This window comes from Prionailurus bengalensis, unplaced genomic scaffold (genome assembly GCF_016509475.1).
Source record: "Prionailurus bengalensis isolate Pbe53 unplaced genomic scaffold, Fcat_Pben_1.1_paternal_pri Un_scaffold_55, whole genome shotgun sequence".
Taxonomy (NCBI): domain Eukaryota; kingdom Metazoa; phylum Chordata; class Mammalia; order Carnivora; family Felidae; genus Prionailurus; species Prionailurus bengalensis.
In genome coordinates, this window is record NW_025091157.1 from 103,414 (window position 1) to 126,807 (window position 23,394).

At 41.5% G+C, this 23,394-nt stretch overlaps 1 protein-coding gene across 1 annotated transcript in view; it reads left to right on the forward strand.

Moving 5' to 3' along the window:
• LOC122478370 (ankyrin repeat domain-containing protein 26-like) overlaps nt 1-23,394 on the forward strand; it is a gene marked incomplete at its 3' end in the record, with an annotated part of 140,411 nt that overhangs the window by 50,567 nt on the left and 66,450 nt on the right. Inside the window, exons 10-13 of the mRNA XM_043572009.1 lie at nt 2,375-2,447; nt 10,658-10,748; nt 14,607-14,643; nt 20,040-20,112. Coding sequence (XP_043427944.1) covers nt 2,375-2,447; nt 10,658-10,748; nt 14,607-14,643; nt 20,040-20,112 — 274 coding nt within the window. The remainder of the gene's footprint in view (nt 1-2,374; nt 2,448-10,657; nt 10,749-14,606; nt 14,644-20,039; nt 20,113-23,394) is intronic.

A 23,394-nucleotide genomic window follows, 5' to 3' on the forward strand; every position in this document is an offset into this window, starting at 1 on the left:
TTGTCTATTGTAAATAATGCTATAATAAAGATAGGGGTGCATATATCTTTTCAAATTAGTACTTCCATTTCCCTTGGGTAAATAAATACCCAGTAGTGGAATCACTGGATCCTGTGGTATTTGTGTTGTAAATTCATTGAGGCCCCTCCTTAGTGGCTTTCACTGTGGCGATACCAATTTATATCCCATGACCGGTGCACAAGGGTTGTTTTTCCTCCACACCCTGAGCAACCCTTGTTGTTTCCTGTGTGTTGAAACTGAGCCATTCTGACAGATGTGAGGTGAGAAGTCATTGTGGTAACGTTTATACATTTCATTTTCAACCATTTCAGAGCATTGTCTGCCTGTCACATTTGGTTATGGAAACTCAGACTGGGTCTTTCCTGGAGATTTCACAGGGTAGGAGAGGTCGAGGCCAAATAGAGAACAGAAAGCTTTTTTTTAAAACAGGGTCCAAATTGTGAAAGCCCTGTACTCTGGAAAGCGTAAAACACTGATGAAAGAAATTGAAGGTGACGGAAAGAAAGAGAAAGACCTCCGATGCTCACAGATGGGAAGAATACATATTTTTAAAGTGTCTACACTACCCAAAGCCATCTACAGATGTCATGCAATCCCTGTCACCATACCAACAGCATTTGTCACAGAGCTAGACAAACAAGCCTACAGGTTGTATAGAACCACAAAAGACCTTGAACGGCCAAAGCAATATTGAAAACGAGGAACCCTGGAGGTATCGCAATCTCAGCTTTCAAGTTCTATTCCAAAGCTGTAGTAATCCAAACAGTATGGTGGGTACTGGCGTACAAAATAGCCTTATAGCTCAGTGGAATAGAACCGCAAACCCAGACATCAATCCACCACTGTATGGTCAGTTCATCTTCTACACACAGGAACGACTATCCAGTGGGGAAAAGGCATTCTCTTCACCAAATGGTGTTGGGAAAACTGGACAAGCCACATGCCAAAGAATGAACCTGGACCAATTTCTGTACCATACACACAAATAAACTCAGAATGAATTAAACACCTAAGTGTGAGACTTGAAACCATAAAAACAAAAAAAAATCCTTGAAGAGAGCACAGGCCGTCATTTCTCTGACTTTGGCTGTAGCCACATTTTACTAGTTATGTCTCTTGAGCCAAGGGAAATACAGCAAGAATAAAGTTTGGGGACTATATCAACCTACGAAGCTTTTGCACAGTGAAGGAAACCGTCAAAACCGAAAGGCAACCTCTGGAATGGGAGAACAAATTTGGAAATGTTTTGCAAATCCAGTAAAGGGTTAGTATCCACAATGTCTAAAAAATGGATACAGGTCAACATCACCCCCCTCCAAAAGAGCCCAGTTTACAAATGAGCAGTAGACATAACCAGACACTTTTCCAAAGACAACATACAGATGGTCAACAGACACATGAAAAGATGCTCCCCCAAACTACAACGAGATACCACGTCACACCTGTCAGAATGGCTACACTCCAAGACACAAGAAGCAAGTGTTTGCGAGGATGTGGAGACAAAGGAAACCTCTTGCACCGTTGGAGGAAATGCAGATGGGGGCGGGCCCTGTGGAAAACAGTATGGAGGTTCCTCACAAAATTAAAACCAGAACTCTCCTATGATCCAGTAATTGCACTCGTGGATACTACCCAAGAGAATACAAAAACACGAATTCCACGGGACACACACACTCCTGTGTTTATTGCAGCATTATTTCCAACACCCAGCGCAAGCGTCCATTGACAGCTGAGTGAACCAAGACGAAGCCCTATATGAATGTATGTGTGTGTGTATATGTATATCCATACACAGACACACACACACACACACACACACACACACACACTGTAATATTACTCAATCATAAAACAATGAAATCTTGCCGTTTGCAATCACCTGGATCGAGCCTGAGTGTAATATGGTAAGCAAAGTCAGGGAAAGACAAATGCCATATGATTTTACTCATGTAGCACTTAAGAAACAACAAACGAGCAAAGGGAGGAAACAAAAGGGGAGAGAAAGCAAGAAATAGGCTCTTCACTGCAGAGAAGAAACGGCTGGTTGCGGAGTGGAGGTGAGTGGTGGGAGGGGTGAAAGAGATGATGGGGATGAAGGAGTGCCCTTGTCATGATGAGCACGGGGTGAGTATGGAGTTGGTGAATCACTATATTGTACAACTTAAACTAAGATAACTCTGGATGTTGCGATTACTGGCATTAAAATAAAACTTAATGAAAAAACCAGAGGCCAATTTTAATGATACCAAGAAACTTCGTGCAATAAACAGATAGGCGACCTTTCCCTTAACTTTTTTAAATTGTGTTGTTAAATGAATGAACATGTTTTTCTTTTATTTTTTTTGCTCTAAAGGCTTTCCGACAAACCTGCTCCTGATGATTCATGGTCTACATCATCTAGCCAAGTCTTAGATTTTGGGACCAAGGTAAAGTACCCTCCTGTGAAACTCACTTTCCTGCTCTGAATTGAGTTTTCTCCCTTATTTACTCTGAACATTTAAGAGGAGCCTGTGTATCATCATTTTATGTGTGTCATGGAAAGTTAGCAAGAACAAACCACTTTACAGATACATGACACGTTGAATGTTTTGTTTTGTTTTGTTGTACTTTGGTAAATCGTACAGGTGGAGGCTGATAAAAGAATGGGCTGGAAAATATATAATGACCGTCATATTATATTGGGAAAAGCTTTCCCATCAGGGAGGCAATATGACATTTGCTTAAGGATAAGGATTCTCACTGTGATAGTAACATGACTGATAATACTCATGCCTAAATGAAACCTGATGGGGTCCAAGTATCTATTGCAGGTCCCCCCCCCCCCCGCCCAAGGCAAGTTTTATTTTAGTGACATACAGGATTTTCCTTTGGCTCTATCCTTTGTTCTACATTTAGACTAAAATAATATTAGAAAATGTAGAAATTACATGTTTACATTATTTCTCAACATTTACCTTACAAAGCTGTTCTCCTGTAGTTTTCAAATAACTGCATGAAGAGTAAGTTAAAATTGTGCATCTCCCCGAAGAATACGTATTTTGCTGAAAAGAGTAGCTCTATGAGCAGAGGCTCTTCATAGCCAAGTTGTCAACTTTCTGATTTCAGAAATCTTTCCTATTGTAGCTTTGAACACTATCTCCTCCCAGTCCTTGTGTCAGATTCTAAAATTTAAAGCTTCAGACATCTGATATTTATTTCAGTATTCATTTCAAAGCCCCTCAGTCATGATAAGCTCCTGGAGGTTAGGAAACACACTTGTTTGAGTCCTGGAGCTCCTAGAATAACGTCTTGCTTGGAAGAAGCAATGTCATGGTTTTTGAATGTGAATAAATGAGTAGGGAAATGGAATTCCGTAGAATGGAGTTTGAAAAGTAACAAAATACGCATGATATATCACAATTAAATATGTGAATTTAAAAAGTCAGGCTTCAGTTTATATTCTGTTTTAGTGTCTAACATGTATAAACGCAAATGAATTCTATTGAGGAATCAGGAGTTACATAAGAAAGAAGGTTACAGTATATTTTTAGTATCCTCCTATTGTGAGCTTAACATTGCAGAGAAAAAGTCCTCAGCCTTTGCTTGTGTAACCCCATCTGTGTCCCATGACACACATCCTTTGAAGGTTCCCATTTCTTCCTAGAATTCTCATTCCCAATTCTTTCTCCATAGTGAATGTTGACGTGTTAGGAACCTCTCTTTTTCTGTTCTTTTGTTAGTCTAGTAATAATTTCTAGCTTTTCGGAAGCGATAGATGCCAGGAATTGAACAGTTTATTTATAGTGAAAAAAATTAAATTATTTATTACAGCATTTATAACCAGATAACTGTAGAGTGATAAGAGTCAGTATTATTAGGGATATACTGTGAATCAAAGCCTCTCTCTAACATAAATATTAGATAGATAGATAGATAGATGGATATAGATATAGATAGATAGATAGATAGGTATAGATAGAGATAGAGATAGAGATATATATATAATATACAGTTACATACACATATATATTTACACTTATATATATACACACACATACATGTATACACATATATATACATACACACACACACACACACACATATATATATATATATATACACACACACATAGAGAGAGACATATATCTTTAAACGGTTCAAAAGAGACTATTGTTCATAGTATATTCCCAATCCTACTTATGTACCTGTTGAAAAATGCATGTTGTTTCCACTTACCTTCTTTTGCTCACATTTTTCCTTTTCTTTTTTGTCTTAAGCTCATGCTTGATTGATTGGTCATGTGTTTTTTTTGTTTGTTTGTTTCTTTTTCCCTCTTCTCCCCCCATGCTTTTTACGTTTTTTTAAAAAATTTTAACGTTTATTAATTTTTGAGACAGAGAGAGACACAGAGTGCAAGCGGGGTAGGGGCAGAGACAGAGGCAGACACAGAATCCAAAGCAGGCTGCAGGCTCCGAGCTGTCAACACAGAGCTCAACGTGGGGCTGAAACCCACAAGCCGTGAGATCATGACTCATGAGCTGAAGGTGGATGCTGAACTGACTGTGCCACATACGTGTTCCCCGCACCAGGCTCTTTTTTAATGGTTTACCCCTACCCTAATTTGTCCTTGCAGAAAGTATTTTTTTAGTGTCTGTTCTTTTAGTACATCACTTTCTGTCAACTCCATTGTCAACATATTGGTTATGGAATTCTACTGTCTGTGTGTGGTTTCCATCCAGGACTCATTGCCCCACAAGGTTTATTATTCTTGTTTTTCTCTTTCTTGGAAGGGGCTGAGCTAAATGTTTTTGAAATGTTTGTATTTCTCTTGGAAAGGGAGGGAGAGAGAGAAAGAATGAGCAAGTGCTCGTTGTTGTGATCTGACAATATGCAAGGTATGATCTCAGTCCTTTTATATTTGTGGAGGGCTGTTTTGTGACCCAGGATGTCACTTGGAGTCATTGGAGAATGTTCTATGTGCACTTAAGAAGAATGTGCGTTCTACTGCCGTTGGATGAAAAGATCTTAATATATCGGTGTTGATATCCATGTATATAAATGCATATATATTAGGCCCATATATATCTATGTATATCTGAATACATCTGGTCCAATGACACATTGGATCTGTGTTTCCGTACTGATTTTCTGCCTTGACGATACGCCTATTGCCATGAGTGGAGTCTTAAAGTCGTCTACAATCATGGCATTTGTATGTATACATTTAATCATGTTTGTGATTAATCGATTCATATGTGTGGGCGTTTCACTTTGGGGCCATAAACATTTGCAAGTGTTAGCTCCTCTTGATGGATTGACCCCTTAGTTGTGACCCAATGCCCTTCTGAATCTGTTCCTACAGTCTCTGGTTTAAAATCTAGTCTTTCTGGTGGAAGTGTGGCGACTCCAGCTTTCTTTTGACTTCTAGTAGCATGATAGGTGGTTGCCCATACCTTCACTTTGAATCTGGAGGTGTCCTGGGGTCTAAAATCAGTTTCTTGTTGACAACATATAGATGGATCTTGTTCTTTGGTTTTGTTTTGTGTTTTCCCCATTCTGATTCCCTGTGTCTTTTGATTGGGGCATTGAGTCCATTCACATTCAGAGTGATTAGTTAAACATATGGATTTAGTGTCATTGTGTTATCTGAAGGTTTCATGCTTTTGGTGAGGCCTCTGGTCCTTTGTAGTCTCTGCTGCTTTCCCCTCACAGAGTCGCCCCTTACGATCTCCTGCAGGGCTGGTTTAGTGGTCATGAACTCCATTAGGGTTTGTGTGTCTGGGAAAGCCTTTCTCTCTCTTTCTATTCTAAATGACAGCCTTGCCGGGGAAGGGATTCTTCGCCGCAGATGTTCCCATTCAGCACATTGACCGTTTGCTACCCCTCCCTTCTGCCCTGCCAAGGTTCTTTGGACAGGTCTGCTGCTACCCTTATGTGTCTTCCCTTGTCGAATAAGACCCGTTTGTCCCTAGCTGCTTTCAGAATCCTCTCCTTATCTTTGTAGTTTTCCAGTTTCGCTATGGCATGTCGTGGTGTTGACCTGGGTTTGTTGATTTGGAAAGGAATTCTTCTGTGCCGCCAGGACTTGCATGCCCGTTTGCTTCCCCAGATGAGGGAAGCTCTCAGCTATACGTTGTTCAAAACAACCTTCTGCCCCTTTCTCTCACTCGTCTTCTTCTGGGACTCGTAGGATGTGGCTAATATTTCATCTCACCGAATCACGTCGGTCTCTAGTACCTGCCTCGTGATCTAGTCATTTCCTTCCTTTCCTTTCTCTGCTTCATCTTTGTCCACCATTGGATCTTCTGTTCACCCATTCTGTCTGCTGCTTCTCCCGTCCTTGCTGTCACTGCATCTAGTTTACTTTGTATCTCCTTTACACCATTTCATTTTCAGCGTTCATCGTGACGATTCCTTAGGTCCTTGATCTCTGAAGCAGTAGATTGTCTGCTGTCTTCTGTGCGTGGTTGCAAGCGCAACTATGCGTCTTATGAGTGTCATTCCAAAAATGTGCTCACATATATTGTTTCTGTGTCTTTTGAGCCCTTCTCTGGCTGTCCTTTCTTCCCGGAATGTTTTTTGAGGAGAATTCTTCGATTTCGTCGTTTTGGCTAGATTCCTGCCCTTTATGTGTGTTAATAGCTTGTTCTGTGTCCCACACCTGCGAGTACTACTATATTAAAAAGAGCTCCTACACGCTCCAGGGCCTGGCAGTTGAACAAATGTTTTTGGAGTGTGTTGTGTGCACTCTTTCGGTGCGTCTTTGGCTACTGTTCCCGCTACTTGGAGTGGCGGTCTGGGCCTTCCACCAGGTGTGCTTAGATTTGTTGGTTGAAGTAATCCTGGGAAAAAGGAGAAGAAGGTGGTGAAGTATCCTTAGCCCAAACAAAAAGAGAAATGACTGGAGTGGAAAAAAAGACCAGGCAGTGACTCAAAGGAGCTCTAGGGCTTAATCCAGAAAGAGAGGGAGGAAAATGAAGAAGGAGATCTAGAAAAGTATAGAGAAAATGCACAATCAAACCCACAAAGAACCAGAACAGAGGAACAAAGGGAGAAAAATATATAGATATATCTCTATCTATCTATCTATCTATCTATGTATAGATATACAGGTATATATTAAGATATACAGATAAATGTAGAGATATAATTAGCTTTGACCCACGTCAACTCGAGACTACTAGGCTGTTTCCAAAGGGAGACGAGGAAAGAGGAGAGTAGAAAGAGGAAAAAGGGAAAAGAGAAGAAAGGGAAAGCAAAGGAAAGAAAAGATGGGCGCGTGGGTGTCTCAGTAGGTGAAGCGTCCGACTCTTGCATTTGGCTCACGTCATGTTGTCGCTGTTGGTGGGTTCGAAACCCCCATCAGGTTCTGCAGTGAGAGCATGGATCCTGCTCGGATTCTCTCTCTCTCCCTCTCTCTGCCTGTCTTCTGCCTGATCACTCACTCTCTGTCTCTCTCCAAATAAAGAAATAAACATTAAAAAAGAAAAGGAAAGACAAAAGAATAATAACTCAAATGAAAACAAACAAACTAAGATAGAAAACCGGAGGAGAGTTGTCTATTGGTGCCTGGGACTGGTGGCTGTGCTGGTCTAGACGACGGGCTGTCTGGTCCCATCAGTGTCAGTCTCACTCCTATAGAGAAGCAGTTACGAGGCACAGAGAGTCAGGGTTTGGTGTAATGGGCCTGCCTCCACGGAGGCTCACTGTCCATTCCCTGAAGCCCCACGATGTTGGTCATGGGGAGAGAAATGGCGACACCCCAATCTCTCCTGCCCACACGAGGTGTCTCAAAACTCACTGTCTAGGCTCTCCTCACGGAATAGCCTGGGGAGCCGGCTTGCCTTGCTGCACAGTCCCCTGTGCCACCTGAGCACTGAGCTGGGATTCAAAACCCTGTAGGATCCCGCTTTGCTCGGACCTGGTAGTGGAGTTGCGCCACTCTGCCCAGTGGACAGAGGGCCTCTGGCTCGTGCCTGCACGGTCTTTTTCCCTTGGGCAGGGCAATACCTCCCCTTTCCACCGTACTCAAGGTGTTCTCTCCCAGTGTAGCCCTGAGATTGCTACCAAGCCTAGGGGCGGCTCCCTCCAAACCAGGCATGGGAGGTGGTAGCTCTGGTCTAGAGAAAGTCTGGCCACCTTGAAAATACTGTTTTTTCAGCCTCTAAGGCGGTTTTGCAAAGTAGAAACTGGCTCTCTGGGCCTCTCCTTGGTCTGTGGTCCGGACAGGCTTTCTCATATCCAAAGGCACTTCCCACAGCCTCTCTCTCTACCTTCCTTTCGTTTCTCCACCAAAGGGCTTCCCCCACTCCATGCCTGTGCTGCCCATTTTATTTCTCCCAATTCGCATACACACCCTTCTGTCCCGCCAAGCTGTCACTCTGCACCTGTGGAGATTTTTCTGTCCCTCTGCAGCCTGTATTCCTGGCATTCCAAGTGTTGTGACCTCAATACTGCTGTGTTTGAGGGACAAGGGAAATTCTGATCCCCTCCCCTGCCATCTTAACTCCCCCTCCACCTTTTACTTTCTTTTTCGCAATTTCAAAGTTGGGTGCCTAATCGACTAAGTCACCCAGGCCCCCCAAGAATACTTGTTTTCAATGGGAAGATGTTCGAAGGCCAATAAAATGGCCCTAGTGTCCAGAAAAGAATGGCAAAGTTAGAATGGGCTTTTGATTTTCTCATGTGGGGCTATAATAAGTTCCAGTAAACTCTTAGTGGAGACATCATATAGGTATACGTTGGACCCTTGAACAAGATGGGTTTGGACTGTGGGAGTCCACATACATACAGATTACTTTTCAATAAATACAGTACCATCCTGTATTTTCTCCTCCATATGATTGTCTTTTTCGTCTTGGTTTTTTTTTTTTTTAATTATTTATTTTGGGAGAGAGAGAGAGGACAGAGCACGTGAGTAGGGAAGCGGGGGCAGAGAGAGAATCTTCATCAGGCTCCAGACTGCCAGCGTTGAACTCAGGAAGTCTAGATCATGACCTGAGCCAAAGTCAAGAGCCTGACCCTGAACCGACAGTGCCACCCAGCACCCCTCCCTTACGATTTTCTTAGTAACCTTTTCTTCAGTTGATAGTGTAAGGATACAGTATGTAATACATATAACAGGGGAAACATGCATTAATCGACTGTGTATATTGTTGGTAAGCTCAGCATTCCGTTATCCTAACCCTGACCTCCCATGCTCAGTGTACAGAGTCAGTGGCCAAATGAGGCCGAAAAGGTAGATTAGACCTAGAGAGCGTATACAAGCGCTTCTGCTGTAATGTTCTGGTTTTCAATACATATATACTTTTTGATTTCTAAGTGTAATTGCTTCTAAAGTAGGAAATTCAGTAGGCATTTTTGTTTTTTTGATTTGGTGTTGAGGTTTCAAAAGATATTTGTGGATTTTCGAGTGCATGGCCATCAGAGCCCGTAACCCTTGCTTTGTTCAAGGGTCAACGGTAGAGTGATTTGGTACTTTTGAGATCTTCTCAGTGAGATTAGTGTAAATGTTTTGACCTTAATTACTTGGTCCTTGTATACTGAGTACGTACGAAGCAGTTAGCTACTGAGTGTACAAGTGGAGGGTTTAGGTTGTTGTGGTCGGAGCAGAAAAGTAAGTCAACAGCAATCCGTTATAAGTCACTATAAAGGCTTCATCGATAGGAAATGGACAATGTTAGTTGAGAGAAAATTGGGGGGGCGTTTGTAGTGAGGATGAGGATGAGAGTGGGAGTGGGAATTTTGGTAGTCGGAAAAGATCTGAGAGTGGCAAAAGGTGCCAAGTGAAAGATGAGAAGGACCAGTCGTGTAGACCGTGGCGAGGGACATTCTGGACAGAGAGGACCACGGATCATCATTTTACTCCAATGTCTTGGAGTCACCAAGAAGTAGGAAGGCTCACTCCATCATCATAATCATTATTATTGTTGTGTGTAAAAAAGAGAGTGTGCATAGGGAAATGAGTGACTAAGACATACATGTTCTTATACTTGCCGTTTGAATGCTTACTACACATTGTGAAGAGTTCCATACCTATATCTACATTGTTTCTGCTACTAGTTCACCGTGATTTTCAGAAAAGTTTTTTCTTACTACTTTGCCATTCGATCCAACCCTTCTTTCGTCAAGAAAAAGGTCAAGCCTTTGTTTCCCTAAACGAAGCAGCAGCTACAACAGTGTTTGGTTGATACTCAACATGATATACTCCAAAGTTTCTGATCATGTGAGGTGTGAATTGACACTGAAACAAATGTCTGCCATTTGATTAGAAGCAGTTTTCATTTATAGCAAGTACATTTTAAAGAATTTGTTTCAAAACTTATTTCAAATGTCCTTTTATTTTGGTCAGGAATGCAAAGGAAGGTGTTTTGTTAGTTCCTTTTTGAAATGTGCATATACAAGCCAGGCTTCTGCCTTTGAAAGTATTTATTCTGGCCTTCCATGATCAGTTTAGAGAGTCAATAGCCAAATGAAGATTCAAAGGGACGCTGAATCAAGAGAGCATATATGAGGTTTTGTATTTAAATGTTTTGGTGTTGAATACATTTTCCTTATTTGTAAGTCTGATTGTTATTAAAATCATAAATTCAGAACTTTTCTCGGAAAAGGCTTAGGAAGTCTTCACGCAACTCATTACTGATGCTACTTTTAACAGAGTATGTCTGAGAAGCCCAACAAAGATGTTCCTCATGTCTCTGGAGCTGTGGATCAGAAAGGGCAAAGGATATTACATGGACAAGTAGAAGGTAAGAACTGTATTTTATTCAAAGGTCATTTGACAGAAGGTTGATTTAAAACAGGAATACTGACATGTTCTAATATCTAAAGAAAACGGCCTGTTAAGTGCACAGGAAAGAGAAAGAGATGTGAAAAGGAGGTAAGTTGCATATCGTATGTGGTGTCAGCAACAGATTAAATTGAGAGTGCCACCAAAGGAGCTAAATGACTAGTTCCCTTTCAAGACCCTGGAAGGCCCGAGGAACCTCAGGAAAGAAGAGAAGAGCCAAAGAGGGAATCATGTGAATGGCAGAGACTACAGGGAATAAATGAAGGAAAGTAAGCCGGTGTGTATGGTGTTTCTACTGGAAGGTGGTAAAATACACTAGTTCTTTAAAGGGAAGAGCAGACTATTGGAAATGCAGCAACACTATCAGGTGAGCTTCTCGTACCAGAATTTGTCAGAGTCGTATCCCCAAATGTTCCCACTCTTACTGTTATCCTCACTGTTGGCAAGACATTAAGGACTGACCTAGCTGATGATGCAGAGTTATGTCCTAAGTACCATGGGTGAACATAAGCGTTTGTAGTCAGCGATAAATGTATATACGTTAATGCCATATAAAATGGGGGTACTTCATACGGTAGTATCCTTTAGGGCAAAATAAGAGAATTGGAAGGAGGGTCACATAAGGAGACATCAAGATAACGCATCGGACATTTTGGATGCCGTATTTGTGACTTTTGATTACTTTGGCAATAACTGCCTTTAATAGGTGAACTATATTTTTAACGTTCTAGGAAAATAAGGAAAAGAAACAAAAGCACACTATAATCAGTAGTATGTTTTCATATTCTGTCTGACAGTTCTGATTGTTGTAGAATGATCCCTGGTACTTCTTTGATTCCTATCTGCCAGAAAAATGAACTAAGTCCTAGGTAGTTGGAGAAAATTAACTGATTTTTCATATTTCAGAGAACTTTTATATGGTAGAACATAGGGGCAATCACCAGGATTTGCTCTCTCTCTCTCTCTCTCTCTCTCTCTTTTCGGAGTAAAATAAGATTGTTGCTTGTTTCACACTTTCTGACATCATGATTTCATGTATTCCTTTTAAACCTTTCTTCAAATGGATATATAGGGATGTAGGAATTTTCAAGTCAAATACCAAGAAAAGAGATTCCAGGAAAGGTATTCTGTGACATAACCTTCTGACTGTAACCACGTGTAAGACATCAACCCAAACAATAAAATTTCACAAAGTGCAGTTGTGTTAGAGGCATCCCAGTGACACCCAGATTTGATGATTCACTAGAGGAGCTCACAGGACTCCGCATATAGTTGTAGTCATGCGTGTGGATTGGTATGGGGACAGGCTAGAAAGGCCAATCTGCACCGAGCAATGGTGCACGGGGTGAAAGGCCAGAGGAAACCAAGCGCAGGCTTCCAGGAATCCTTTCTCTATGGAGTTGGCAGGATGTGCTAAATTCCTCCAGCATGAAATTAGGACAGCACAAGTGAAATGTTGTGGGCCAGTACGAGGCTTATGGATACTCAGTGCCCGAGGTTTTCATCAAATGCTAATCACATAGGCATCTTCTCCTTAGCATGTCCCAAAATTCCAGGTTTCCAGAAAGGAAATCAAGTGTACGGCCTTAAGCACATTGAGTGTAGCAGCACTTAGGCACAGTGAACCACTCTTAACCAGCTAGGGAATGGTGGGAACCCTCCTTAAATCCAAGATCCCAGGGAACAGCCAAGGGCCAGTCATTCAAGTAGGATGTTCTGAGGGTAGCCATCTTCGGCCTGCTGGGTGAAATCTGTTCTGCATAGGAATTATAGCCCTGACGTCATTTTTGGTGGTGTCTTCAAATTGTTTTACTAGCAAGTAACATGACGGTTACCATGGTACTGGTTTCAGTTTCATCATCCATATGAAGTAGGTATTTGTGTAAAAAGTACTAGGGCAATATTAGGTCATTATCATCTTTTTATTTTTTTCTGTGATTAAGCTTTCATTATGATTCTTAGGTGTGATCAACATAATAATTTTTGATTTAAAATTAGAATGAAAATCTCTTAATTATCTGGAAATCCCAGGTTTGATTCCTATGGTGCTGAACCCTGTTTGTAGGTATAAGATTTCGGATCATATTCATCAATTGTTTTCTTGCCTAAGTATACAAATAACTGTTGTATTTTTGTGTTTTGTTTATGCATTTTCATATACTTCCAAACGGGAGACAGTACCCCTATTGTGTTACTTTGATCTCTATTTTAATGTTCAAGGTGACTGTATCATGAGTTAGTATATGCTAAGAGTAGCTTCAATGGATACCATATTTTGTTGTTTTTGTTGTTTCATACATTTAATAAGCCTGATTTTTGACATCAGTTTTAAGTTCACAGCAAAATATCATAGGAAGTACAGAGAGTCTCCATATACCATACCGCGCTCCCGTACACGCCTAGCCTCCCCTGCTGTTACCATCTGGCACGACAGTGGTCCATTTTTAGTAGGATTTTTGTTTTTCAGTTCCTTGCTTTAGTTTTGAGCGAGAGAGCATGCATGCGTGTGAGCAGCCAACGGGCAGAGGGAGAGGGGGGAAAGAATCCTGTGCTGTCAGCACAGAGCCTGATGCAGGACTTGATCCCATGAACGGTGAGATCATGACCTGAGCTCAGATCCAGAGTTGGACGCTGAAGCAACTGAGCCACCCAGGCACCCTGACGACAGTGGTGCATTTTCTCCGGACACGAACTGTTCATTTGGAGGCCAAGTCTCTAATGTGCATTAGTGTTCAGCCTTGGTGTTATACATTCTATGAGTTTTAACAAATGTGTAATGATGTGAATCCACCTTTGTGGTATCGTGTGAAAGAGTTGCACTGCCTTAAAAGTCCTCTGTGCTGTGCCCGTTTATCCCTACGTTCACCCCAACCCTTAGCTCCATAGCCTTGCTCTTTCCAGGTGTCATATAGTTAGAATCATAGAGTGGATGTCTTTGAATGTTTAGAAAGTGAAAATATCCTGGCAATTGAATGTAGGCATTCAAGCTATTCTTTGCCCTTTGTTTCGTTTAGTTGCTCATCAGTAGAGGATCTGATGGCCTCTGCCTCCCATGAAAAAAAGTATGATTTCTCTAGATGTGTGTCACCTAATGGGGAGGGTTGAGAAAAATGACATCATGAACCACTACAGAGCACTCACATTGGGATCCTCCTCCTCTGTGATGTGCGGTGGGTCTAGATAGACTCTCTAGCAATGGAAGGAGACAGCCTCAAGAGGTTAGAACGATATCAAACTGGAATGCCAAATCTTTCCTTCTTGCCTTGCCAGTGGAAATAAGGCCAGGGAGAGTCTGTTTGCTATGGTTTGGCCATGCTGCAAAGTACAATGGCTATAGAGCACACGTTGTGAGGGGGTGTTTCCTCCTAAGACTGAGGAGTGTCTGCTGAAGAGCTGGGGAAGTTCTGCCGTGTTCCCGCAAAATAAAGATACTCTCTTTCAACTCCTCTAGGAGTGGAAGTCCAGAAAAATCATGCTAGTTTCAGTCTGACATTGGCCGCTCATGATAATCATTCTCCTAACGCTACCAGTTGCCTCCAGTGCCATAGAGTCGGTCAGTGATGGCCATTGTAAACATCAGTTCCCCTGTAGGTGTCAAATTCTGATAAAACCCATTCTTGCTTTTGGTCAATATAGAGGAGAAAGTAAGATTTCTTAGTGCTTTAAGCCTACGAATGGTCTAATTACCATTCAGTGTAGTGTGGTTTCCAGGTGTGGTCCCAAAGCAATACTTTTTCACAAATCGTAAGCCGTACACTTGTAATTTCCTCTAGTTTTTCGATTGTTGATTTCACATGTATTTTGCTTTCTTCTTTAGGAGCAGATAAGAATGCTGAGGAAGATTCTATAGCCAGGTAGGATTTTTATGGATTTGTAAAACTGACATTTGCTGGGGCACCCGGGTGGCTCAGTGGGTTCAGGGTGTGACTCTTGACTTCAACTCAGGTTTGTGAGTTCAAGCCCCACGCCGGGGTTTGCGCTGACAGCCTCCTTGGGATATGTTTCCCGATTTCTGTGTGCACTCACTCCCAAAGTATAAAGGAATGAAATGAAATGAAACGGATAATGAAAGGAAAGGAAAGGGAATGAATGAACTGAAAATTATGTGTCTCCTAAGGGAACGCAGAGAACAAAACCAGTTGTTGCGTGTTCTACGCTGGACCAGACACTGTATCCTATGGGTACCATCTGTTCAGTTCTATAGTCATTGTACAGCTTTGCAAAGTAGCTGTGTTATTGTAGCCTACTTTTTATTACTTTGGCAACTGTGGTTCAGGGAGGTTGATGACTCGACCATGCTTCCATAGTTAACGGGTAGCTGAGGGGCTTTGCCCGTCAGCCCTTGAAGCTTCCGCATCCATTCTCTGGTTCCTCAGCAGCACGGAGATGAAGATACAGATCCTAGGGCAGATCAACTCAGAATGTCAAAGATAATGATGTCGGAACACGAATTTAGGGTTTGCTTAAGAACCCAGGTGAGGCCAAGCATTTGGCCTCATGTATTTGACCACTAGTGCTAACACAAGTCATTAGTGCAGTGGTAACTCGTCCCTTGTTTTTACCATCCGAGATTTTAGGGTGGATGTCAGCTATGGCCATGGTGTCAAGGCTTTTACATAATAAGCAAGATGTCGTCAGGCAAGTCCTTAGACGTAGTGATATCCCCTCTTCTTGAGACAAATGAGTTTTCTGTAAAACAAGGATATCTAGTTGTAGACCATGTTACGTTAATTAAACTCACTCTCTATTTTGAGGATATTGCTATATGATTCTCTGTTGCCTAAGTTCCCAGGCTGGTTTCCCTTTGGGCTAGTACCCTTGTCTAGTTCTAGGAAGCTTTTTGGGTTTTTTTGCAGTTTTTTTTCCCCATGACTTTTTGTACTCTGTTTTTGCCTTTTGACTTTCTTCTCTGGTTTCCTTGCTATTTCTTCTTCTTTTTTTTTTTTTTTCCAAAAATTTCCCCACTTCGGCCAGCGAAGGACTCTCCGTTTTTCTAGAGGCCAAATCAAAAGCACTTAGGGTCTCAAGATTTACGGAACCACAGACATTAATTCCTCAAAACACCCTCTGGTACGTCAACCTATGTTTCAGCTCCTTGCCCAATGGTTGTTTCCCTGGAGAATTTGAAACTCAAAAGAGATTGAAGTGACCTATTTGGATATGATAAGTGACCGAAATGCGATTTACATTCTGGTTTTCTTTTTTTCTTTCTGTCTTTCTTTCCTTTCTTCCTTCTTTTTGTCTTCATCTTGCAGGCAACTGTTTTAATAATAGAAAGCTGGGGAGTTGGTCTAATGAATACAGTGCAGGAGGGTAAGAATCGAATTAGCAGAGGAGACCAGGTTTCAAGGAGAACAACACTGAGTTGGTTAGGAATACGAGTTTGAGAAAAGATGTCAGAATATGGGGGTTTATGCCAAGTGAGATAAAGGTGAATGACAAGAACGAAGGACCCAGGATTAGGGGAGTTGTTTAGAAAGGCATATTCAAATAGAGAGTTCAAGAGGGTCGTGACCAGGTTTCTGCTTTTGTGTGCGTTGGTTTCATTGAAGGTGCGAGCATACCTCAGCTTTTCTGATGAGAGAGATTAAAAATCATTTGAGCAGCTGGGAAGAGTCTGTTTACAGCAAATAGAAATATGATATCCCCTACTTCCACCCCAACTGAGGGAGGATAGCTTAGATCCTCTCAAGGAATTGGGGGTGGGGGGTGGAGATTCCGAGCATCAGGGATGTATGGCCCAAGGCAAGCTGTCTCCTCACTCCACCTCTTTTCCTAAATCTGTGATGCCCTTCCCATGTACTTGTAGGGCTGGGCAGGGGTAGGACTGACTTGTCAAATCAGTAAGGGAGCTTCATCTGGATCGGTGATAACATGCCTATGTTGAGGTGACTGTGTGGATGACTGAGACTGCCAGTTAGCTTGTTCTCCAGGAGCAGGACATGGTTCCTACCCTCGGTCATTTGAGCCCATCCTTGTTGTAGGTGTGTGTGGCTTCATAGGCTAAAGATTGAAAGGTTGGGGGATGCCACAGAACCGTGCCGAAGAGTGATATAGGAGTGGGAGCTCATAGGGAAGAAAATAGTCAGGCAGCGTATAGAGAAACAGAGGCACAACTACCAGGACCATTTTGATCACAGTCTCTGTCCTTGGGTAGCTGAATGCCCCTGAAGGCTTGGAATGTCTTGCTAGTTATTATGGACCTAAATAAGGCAAGACCAGTGTGGGAACAATGTTGGCCTTGGGAACTTTGACTCTTTCCATCTCGAGTTAGTACTACCACTCATAACATAGAAACCGAAACTTTGATACGTTTACTTAAACGGAGGTCTACCTGACACACAAGGTAATATGTGATGCAACAACTCTGGATGTTTCACCGTGATCGCCATAAGCGTAGCTCCCATCTGTTAATGTATGATGCTATGACGATACCACTGGCTAGATTCCCTATGCTGTACCTTTGAGCCTTGTGATTTATTCATTCTATAACTGGAACCCTGAACTCCCCTCTCCCCTTCACCCACTTTGTCCATCCCCCCACCTCCCCTCCCTTCTGGCAAGAGTCAAATCTCTGCATTTATGGGTCTGTTTCTGCTTTTGCTCTGTTTGTTCATTTATTCCCCTTTTTACATTCTACACAGAAGTGAAATCATATAGGATTTGTCTTTCTCTGTCTGACTTATTTCACTTACCCTCATACCATCTAGGTACATCCATGATGTTGCAGATGGCAGGATCGCATTCTCATTTATAGCTGCGTAATATTTCAGTGTGTGCATGTCTGTGTGTGTGTGTGTGTGTGTGTGTGTGTCTGCGTGTGTGTGTGTGGTCTCTTCATGTATTGGTGGACACTTGGGTTGCTTCCGTATCTTGTCTATTGTAAATAATGCTATAATAAAGATAGGGGTGCATATATCTTTTCAAATTAGTACTTCCATTTCCCTTGGGTAAATAAATACCCAGTAGTGGAATCACTGGATCCTGTGGTATTTGTGTTGTAAATTCATTGAGGCCCCTCCTTAGTGGCTTTCACTGTGGCGATACCAATTTATATCCCATGACCGGTGCACAAGGGTTGTTTTTCCTCCACACCCTGAGCAACCCTTGTTGTTTCCTGTGTGTTGAAACTGAGCCATTCTGACAGATGTGAGGTGAGAAGTCATTGTGGTAACGTTTATACATTTCATTTTCAACCATTTCAGAGCATTGTCTGCCTGTCACATTTGGTTATGGAAACTCAGACTGGGTCTTTCCTGGAGATTTCACAGGGTAGGAGAGGTCGAGGCCAAATAGAGAACAGAAAGCTTTTTTTTAAAACAGGGTCCAAATTGTGAAAGCCCTGTACTCTGGAAAGCGTAAAACACTGATGAAAGAAATTGAAGGTGACGGAAAGAAAGAGAAAGACATCCGATGCTCACAGATGGGAAGAATACATATTTTTAAAGTGTCTACACTACCCAAAGCCATCTACAGATGTCATGCAATCCCTGTCACCATACCAACAGCATTTGTCACAGAGCTAGACAAACAAGCCTACAGGTTGTATAGAACCACAAAAGACCTTGAACGGCCAAAGCAATATTGAAAACGAGGAACCCTGGAGGTATCGCAATCTCAGCTTTCAAGTTCTATTCCAAAGCTGTAGTAATCCAAACAGTATGGTGGGTACTGGCGTACAAAATAGCCTTATAGCTCAGTGGAATAGAACCGCAAACCCAGACATCAATCCACCACTGTATGGTCAGTTCATCTTCTACACACAGGAACGACTATCCAGTGGGGAAAAGGCATTCTCTTCACCAAATGGTGTTGGGAAAACTGGACAAGCCACATGCCAAAGAATGAACCTGGACCAATTTCTGTACCATACACACAAATAAACTCAGAATGAATTAAACACCTAAGTGTGAGACTTGAAACCATAAAAACAAAAAAAAATCCTTGAAGAGAGCACAGGCCGTCATTTCTCTGACTTTGGCTGTAGCCACATTTTACTAGTTATGTCTCTTGAGCCAAGGGAAATACTGCAAGAATAAAGTTTGGGGACTATATCAACCTACGAAGCTTTTGCACAGTGAAGGAAACCGTCAAAACCGAAAGGCAACCTCTGGAATGGGAGAACAAATTTGGAAATGTTTTGCAAATCCAGTAAAGGGTTAGTATCCACAATGTCTAAAAAATGGATACAGGTCAACATCACCCCCCTCCAAAAGAGCCCAGTTTACAAATGAGCAGTAGACATAACCAGACACTTTTCCAAAGACAACATACAGATGGTCAACAGACACATGAAAAGATGCTCCCCCAAACTACAACGAGATACCACGTCACACCTGTCAGAATGGCTACACTCCAAGACACAAGAAGCAAGTGTTTGCGAGGATGTGGAGACAAAGGAAACCTCTTGCACCGTTGGAGGAAATGCAGATGGGGGCGGGCCCTGTGGAAAACAGTATGGAGGTTCCTCACAAAATTAAAACCAGAACTCTCCTATGATCCAGTAATTGCACTCGTGGATACTACCCAAGAGAATACAAAAACACGAATTCCACGGGACACACACACTCCTGTGTTTATTGCAGCATTATTTCCAACACCCAGCGCAAGCGTCCATTGACAGCTGAGTGAACCAAGACGAAGCCCTATATGAATGTATGTGTGTGTGTATATGTATATCCATACACAGACACACACACACACACACACACACACACACACACACTGTAATATTACTCAATCATAAAACAATGAAATCTTGCCGTTTGCAATCACCTGGATCGAGCCTGAGTGTAATATGGTAAGCAAAGTCAGGGAAAGACAAATGCCATATGATTTTACTCATGTAGCACTTAAGAAACAACAAACGAGCAAAGGGAGGAAACAAAAGGGGAGAGAAAGCAAGAAATAGGCTCTTCACTGCAGAGAAGAAACGGCTGGTTGCGGAGTGGAGGTGAGTGGTGGGAGGGGTGAAAGAGATGATGGGGATGAAGGAGTGCCCTTGTCATGATGAGCACGGGGTGAGTATGGAGTTGGTGAATCACTATATTGTACAACTTAAACTAAGATAACTCTGGATGTTGCGATTACTGGCATTAAAATAAAACTTAATGAAAAAACCAGAGGCCAATTTTAATGATACCAAGAAACTTCGTGCAATAAACAGATAGGCGACCTTTCCCTTAACTTTTTTAAATTGTGTTGTTGAATGAATGAACATGTTTTTCTTTTATTTTTTTTTGCTCTAAAGGCTTTCCGACAAACCTGCTCCTGATGATTCATGGTCTACATCATCTAGCCAAGTCTTAGATTTTGGGACCAAGGTAAAGTACCCTCCTGTGAAACTCACTTTCCTGCTCTGAATTGAGTTTTCTCCCTTATTTACTCTGAACATTTAAGAGGAGCCTGTGTATCATCATTTTATGTGTGTCATGGAAAGTTAGCAAGAACAAACCACTTTACAGATACATGACACGTTGAATGTTTTGTTTTGTTTTGTTGTACTTTGGTAAATCGTACAGGTGGAGGCTGATAAAAGAATGGGCTGGAAAATATATAATGACCGTCATATTATATTGGGAAAAGCTTTCCCATCAGGGAGGCAATATGACATTTGCTTAAGGATAAGGATTCTCACTGTGATAGTAACATGACTGATAATACTCATGCCTAAATGAAACCTGATGGGGTCCAAGTATCTATTGCAGTCCCCCCCCCCCCGCCCAAGGCAAGTTTTATTTTAGTGACATACAGGATTTTCCTTTGGCTCTATCCTTTGTTCTACATTTAGACTAAAATAATATTAGAAAATGTAGAAATTACATGTTTACATTATTTCTCAACATTTACCTTACAAAGCTGTTCTCCTGTAGTTTTCAAATAACTGCATGAAGAGTAAGTTAAAATTGTGCATCTCCCCGAAGAATACGTATTTTGCTGAAAAGAGTAGCTCTATGAGCAGAGGCTCTTCATAGCCAAGTTGTCAACTTTCTGATTTCAGAAATCTTTCCTATTGTAGCTTTGAACACTATCTCCTCCCAGTCCTTGTGTCAGATTCTAAAATTTAAAGCTTCAGACATCTGATATTTATTTCAGTATTCATTTCAAAGCCCCTCAGTCATGATAAGCTCCTGGAGGTTAGGAAACACACTTGTTTGAGTCCTGGAGCTCCTAGAATAACGTCTTGCTTGGAAGAAGCAATGTCATGGTTTTTGAATGTGAATAAATGAGTAGGGAAATGGAATTCCGTAGAATGGAGTTTGAAAAGTAACAAAATACGCATGATATATCACAATTAAATATGTGAATTTAAAAAGTCAGGCTTCAGTTTATATTCTGTTTTAGTGTCTAACATGTATAAACGCAAATGAATTCTATTGAGGAATCAGGAGTTACATAAGAAAGAAGGTTACAGTATAGTTTTAGTATCCTCCTATTGTGAGCTTAACATTGCAGAGAAAAAGTCCTCAGCCTTTGCTTGTGTAACCCCATCTGTGTCCCATGACACACATCCTTTGAAGGTTCCCATTTCTTCCTAGAATTCTCATTCCCAATTCTTTCTCCATAGTGAATGTTGACGTGTTAGGAACCTCTCTTTTTCTGTTCTTTTGTTAGTCTAGTAATAATTTCTAGCTTTTCGGAAGCGATAGATGCCAGGAATTGAACAGTTTATTTATAGTGAAAAAAATTAAATTCTTTATTACAGCATTTACAACCAGATAACTGTAGAGTGATAAGAGTCAGTATTATTAGGGATATACTGTGAATCAAAGCCTCTCTCTAACATAAATATTAGATAGATAGATAGATGGATATAGATATAGATAGATAGATAGGTATAGATAGAGATAGAGATAGAGATATATATATAATATACAGTTACATACACATATATATTTACACTTATATATATACACACATATACATGTATACATATATATATACATACACACACACACACATATATATATGTATATATATATGCACACACACACACACCCATAGAGAGAGACATATATCTTTATTTTTTTTTTTCTGAAATTTATTGACAAATTGGTTTCCATACAACACCCAGTGCTCATCCCAAAAGGTGCCCTCCTCAATACCCATCACCCACCCTCTCCTCCCTCCCACCCCCCATCAACCCTCAGTTTGTTCTCAGTTTTTAACAGTCTCTTATGCTTTGGCTCTCTCCCATTCTAACCTCTTTTTTTTTGTTTTTTTCCTTCCCCTCCCCCATGGGTTCCTGTTAAGTTTCTCAGGATCCACATAAGAGTGAGACCATATGGTATCTGTCTTTCTCTGTATGGCTTATTTCACTTAGCATCACACTCTCCAGTTCCATCCACGTTGCTACAAAAGGCCATATTTCATTTTTTCTCATTGCCACGTAATATTCCATTGTGTATATAAACCACAATTTCTTTATCCATTCATCAGTTGATGGACATTTAGGCTCTTTCCATAATTTGGCTATTGTTGAGAGTGCTGCTATGAACATTGGGGTACAAGTGGCCCTATGCATCAGTGCTCCTGTATCCCTTGGATAAATTCCTAGCAGTGCTATTGCTGGGTCATAGGGTAGGTCTATTTTTAATTTTCTGAGGAACCTCCACACTGCTTTCCAGAGCGGCTGCACCAATTTGCATTCCCACCAACAGTGCAAGAGGGTTCCCGTTTCTCCACATCCTCTCCAGCATCTATAGTCTCCTGATTTGTTCATTTTGGCCACTCTGACTGGCGTGAGGTGATACCTGAGTGTGGTTTTGATTTGTATTTCCCTGATAAGGAGCGACGCTGAACATCTTTTCATGTGCCTGTTGGCCATCTGGATGTCTTCTTTAGAGAAGTGTCTATTCATGTTTTCTGCCCATTTCTTCACTGGGTTATTTGTTTTTCGGGTGTGGAGTTTGGTGAGCTCTTTATAGATTTTGGATACTAGCCCTTTGTCCGATATGTCATTTGCGAATATCTTTTCCCATTCCGTTGGTTGCCTTTTAGTTTTGTTGGTTGTTTCCTTTGCTGTGCAGAAGCTTTTTATCTTCATCAGGTCCCAGTAATTCACTTTTGCTTTTAATTCCCTTGCCTTTGGGGATGTGTCGAGTAAGAGATTGCTACGGCTGAGGTCAGAGAGGTCTTTTCCTGCTTTCTCCTCTAAGGTTTTGATGGTTTCCTGTCTCACATTTAGGTCCTTTATCCATTTTGAGTTTATTTTTGTGAATGGTGTGAGAAAGTGGTCTAGTTTCAACCTTCTGCATGTTGCTGTCCAGTTCTCCCAGCACCATTTGTTAAAGAGGCTGTCTTTTTTCCATTGGATGTTCTTTCCTGCTTTGTCAAAGATGAGTTGGCCATACGTTTGTGGGTCTAGTTCTGGGGTTTCTATTCTATTCCATTGGTCTATGTGTCTGTTTTGGTGCCAATACCATGCTGTCTTGATGATGACAGCTTTGTAGTAGAGGCTAAAGTCTGGGATTGTGATGCCTCCTGCTTTGGTCTTCTTCTTCAAAATTCCTTTGGCTATTCGGGGCCTTTTGTGGTTCCATATGAATTTTAGGATTGCTTGTTCTAGTTTCGAGAAGAATGCTGGTGCAATTTTGATTGGGATT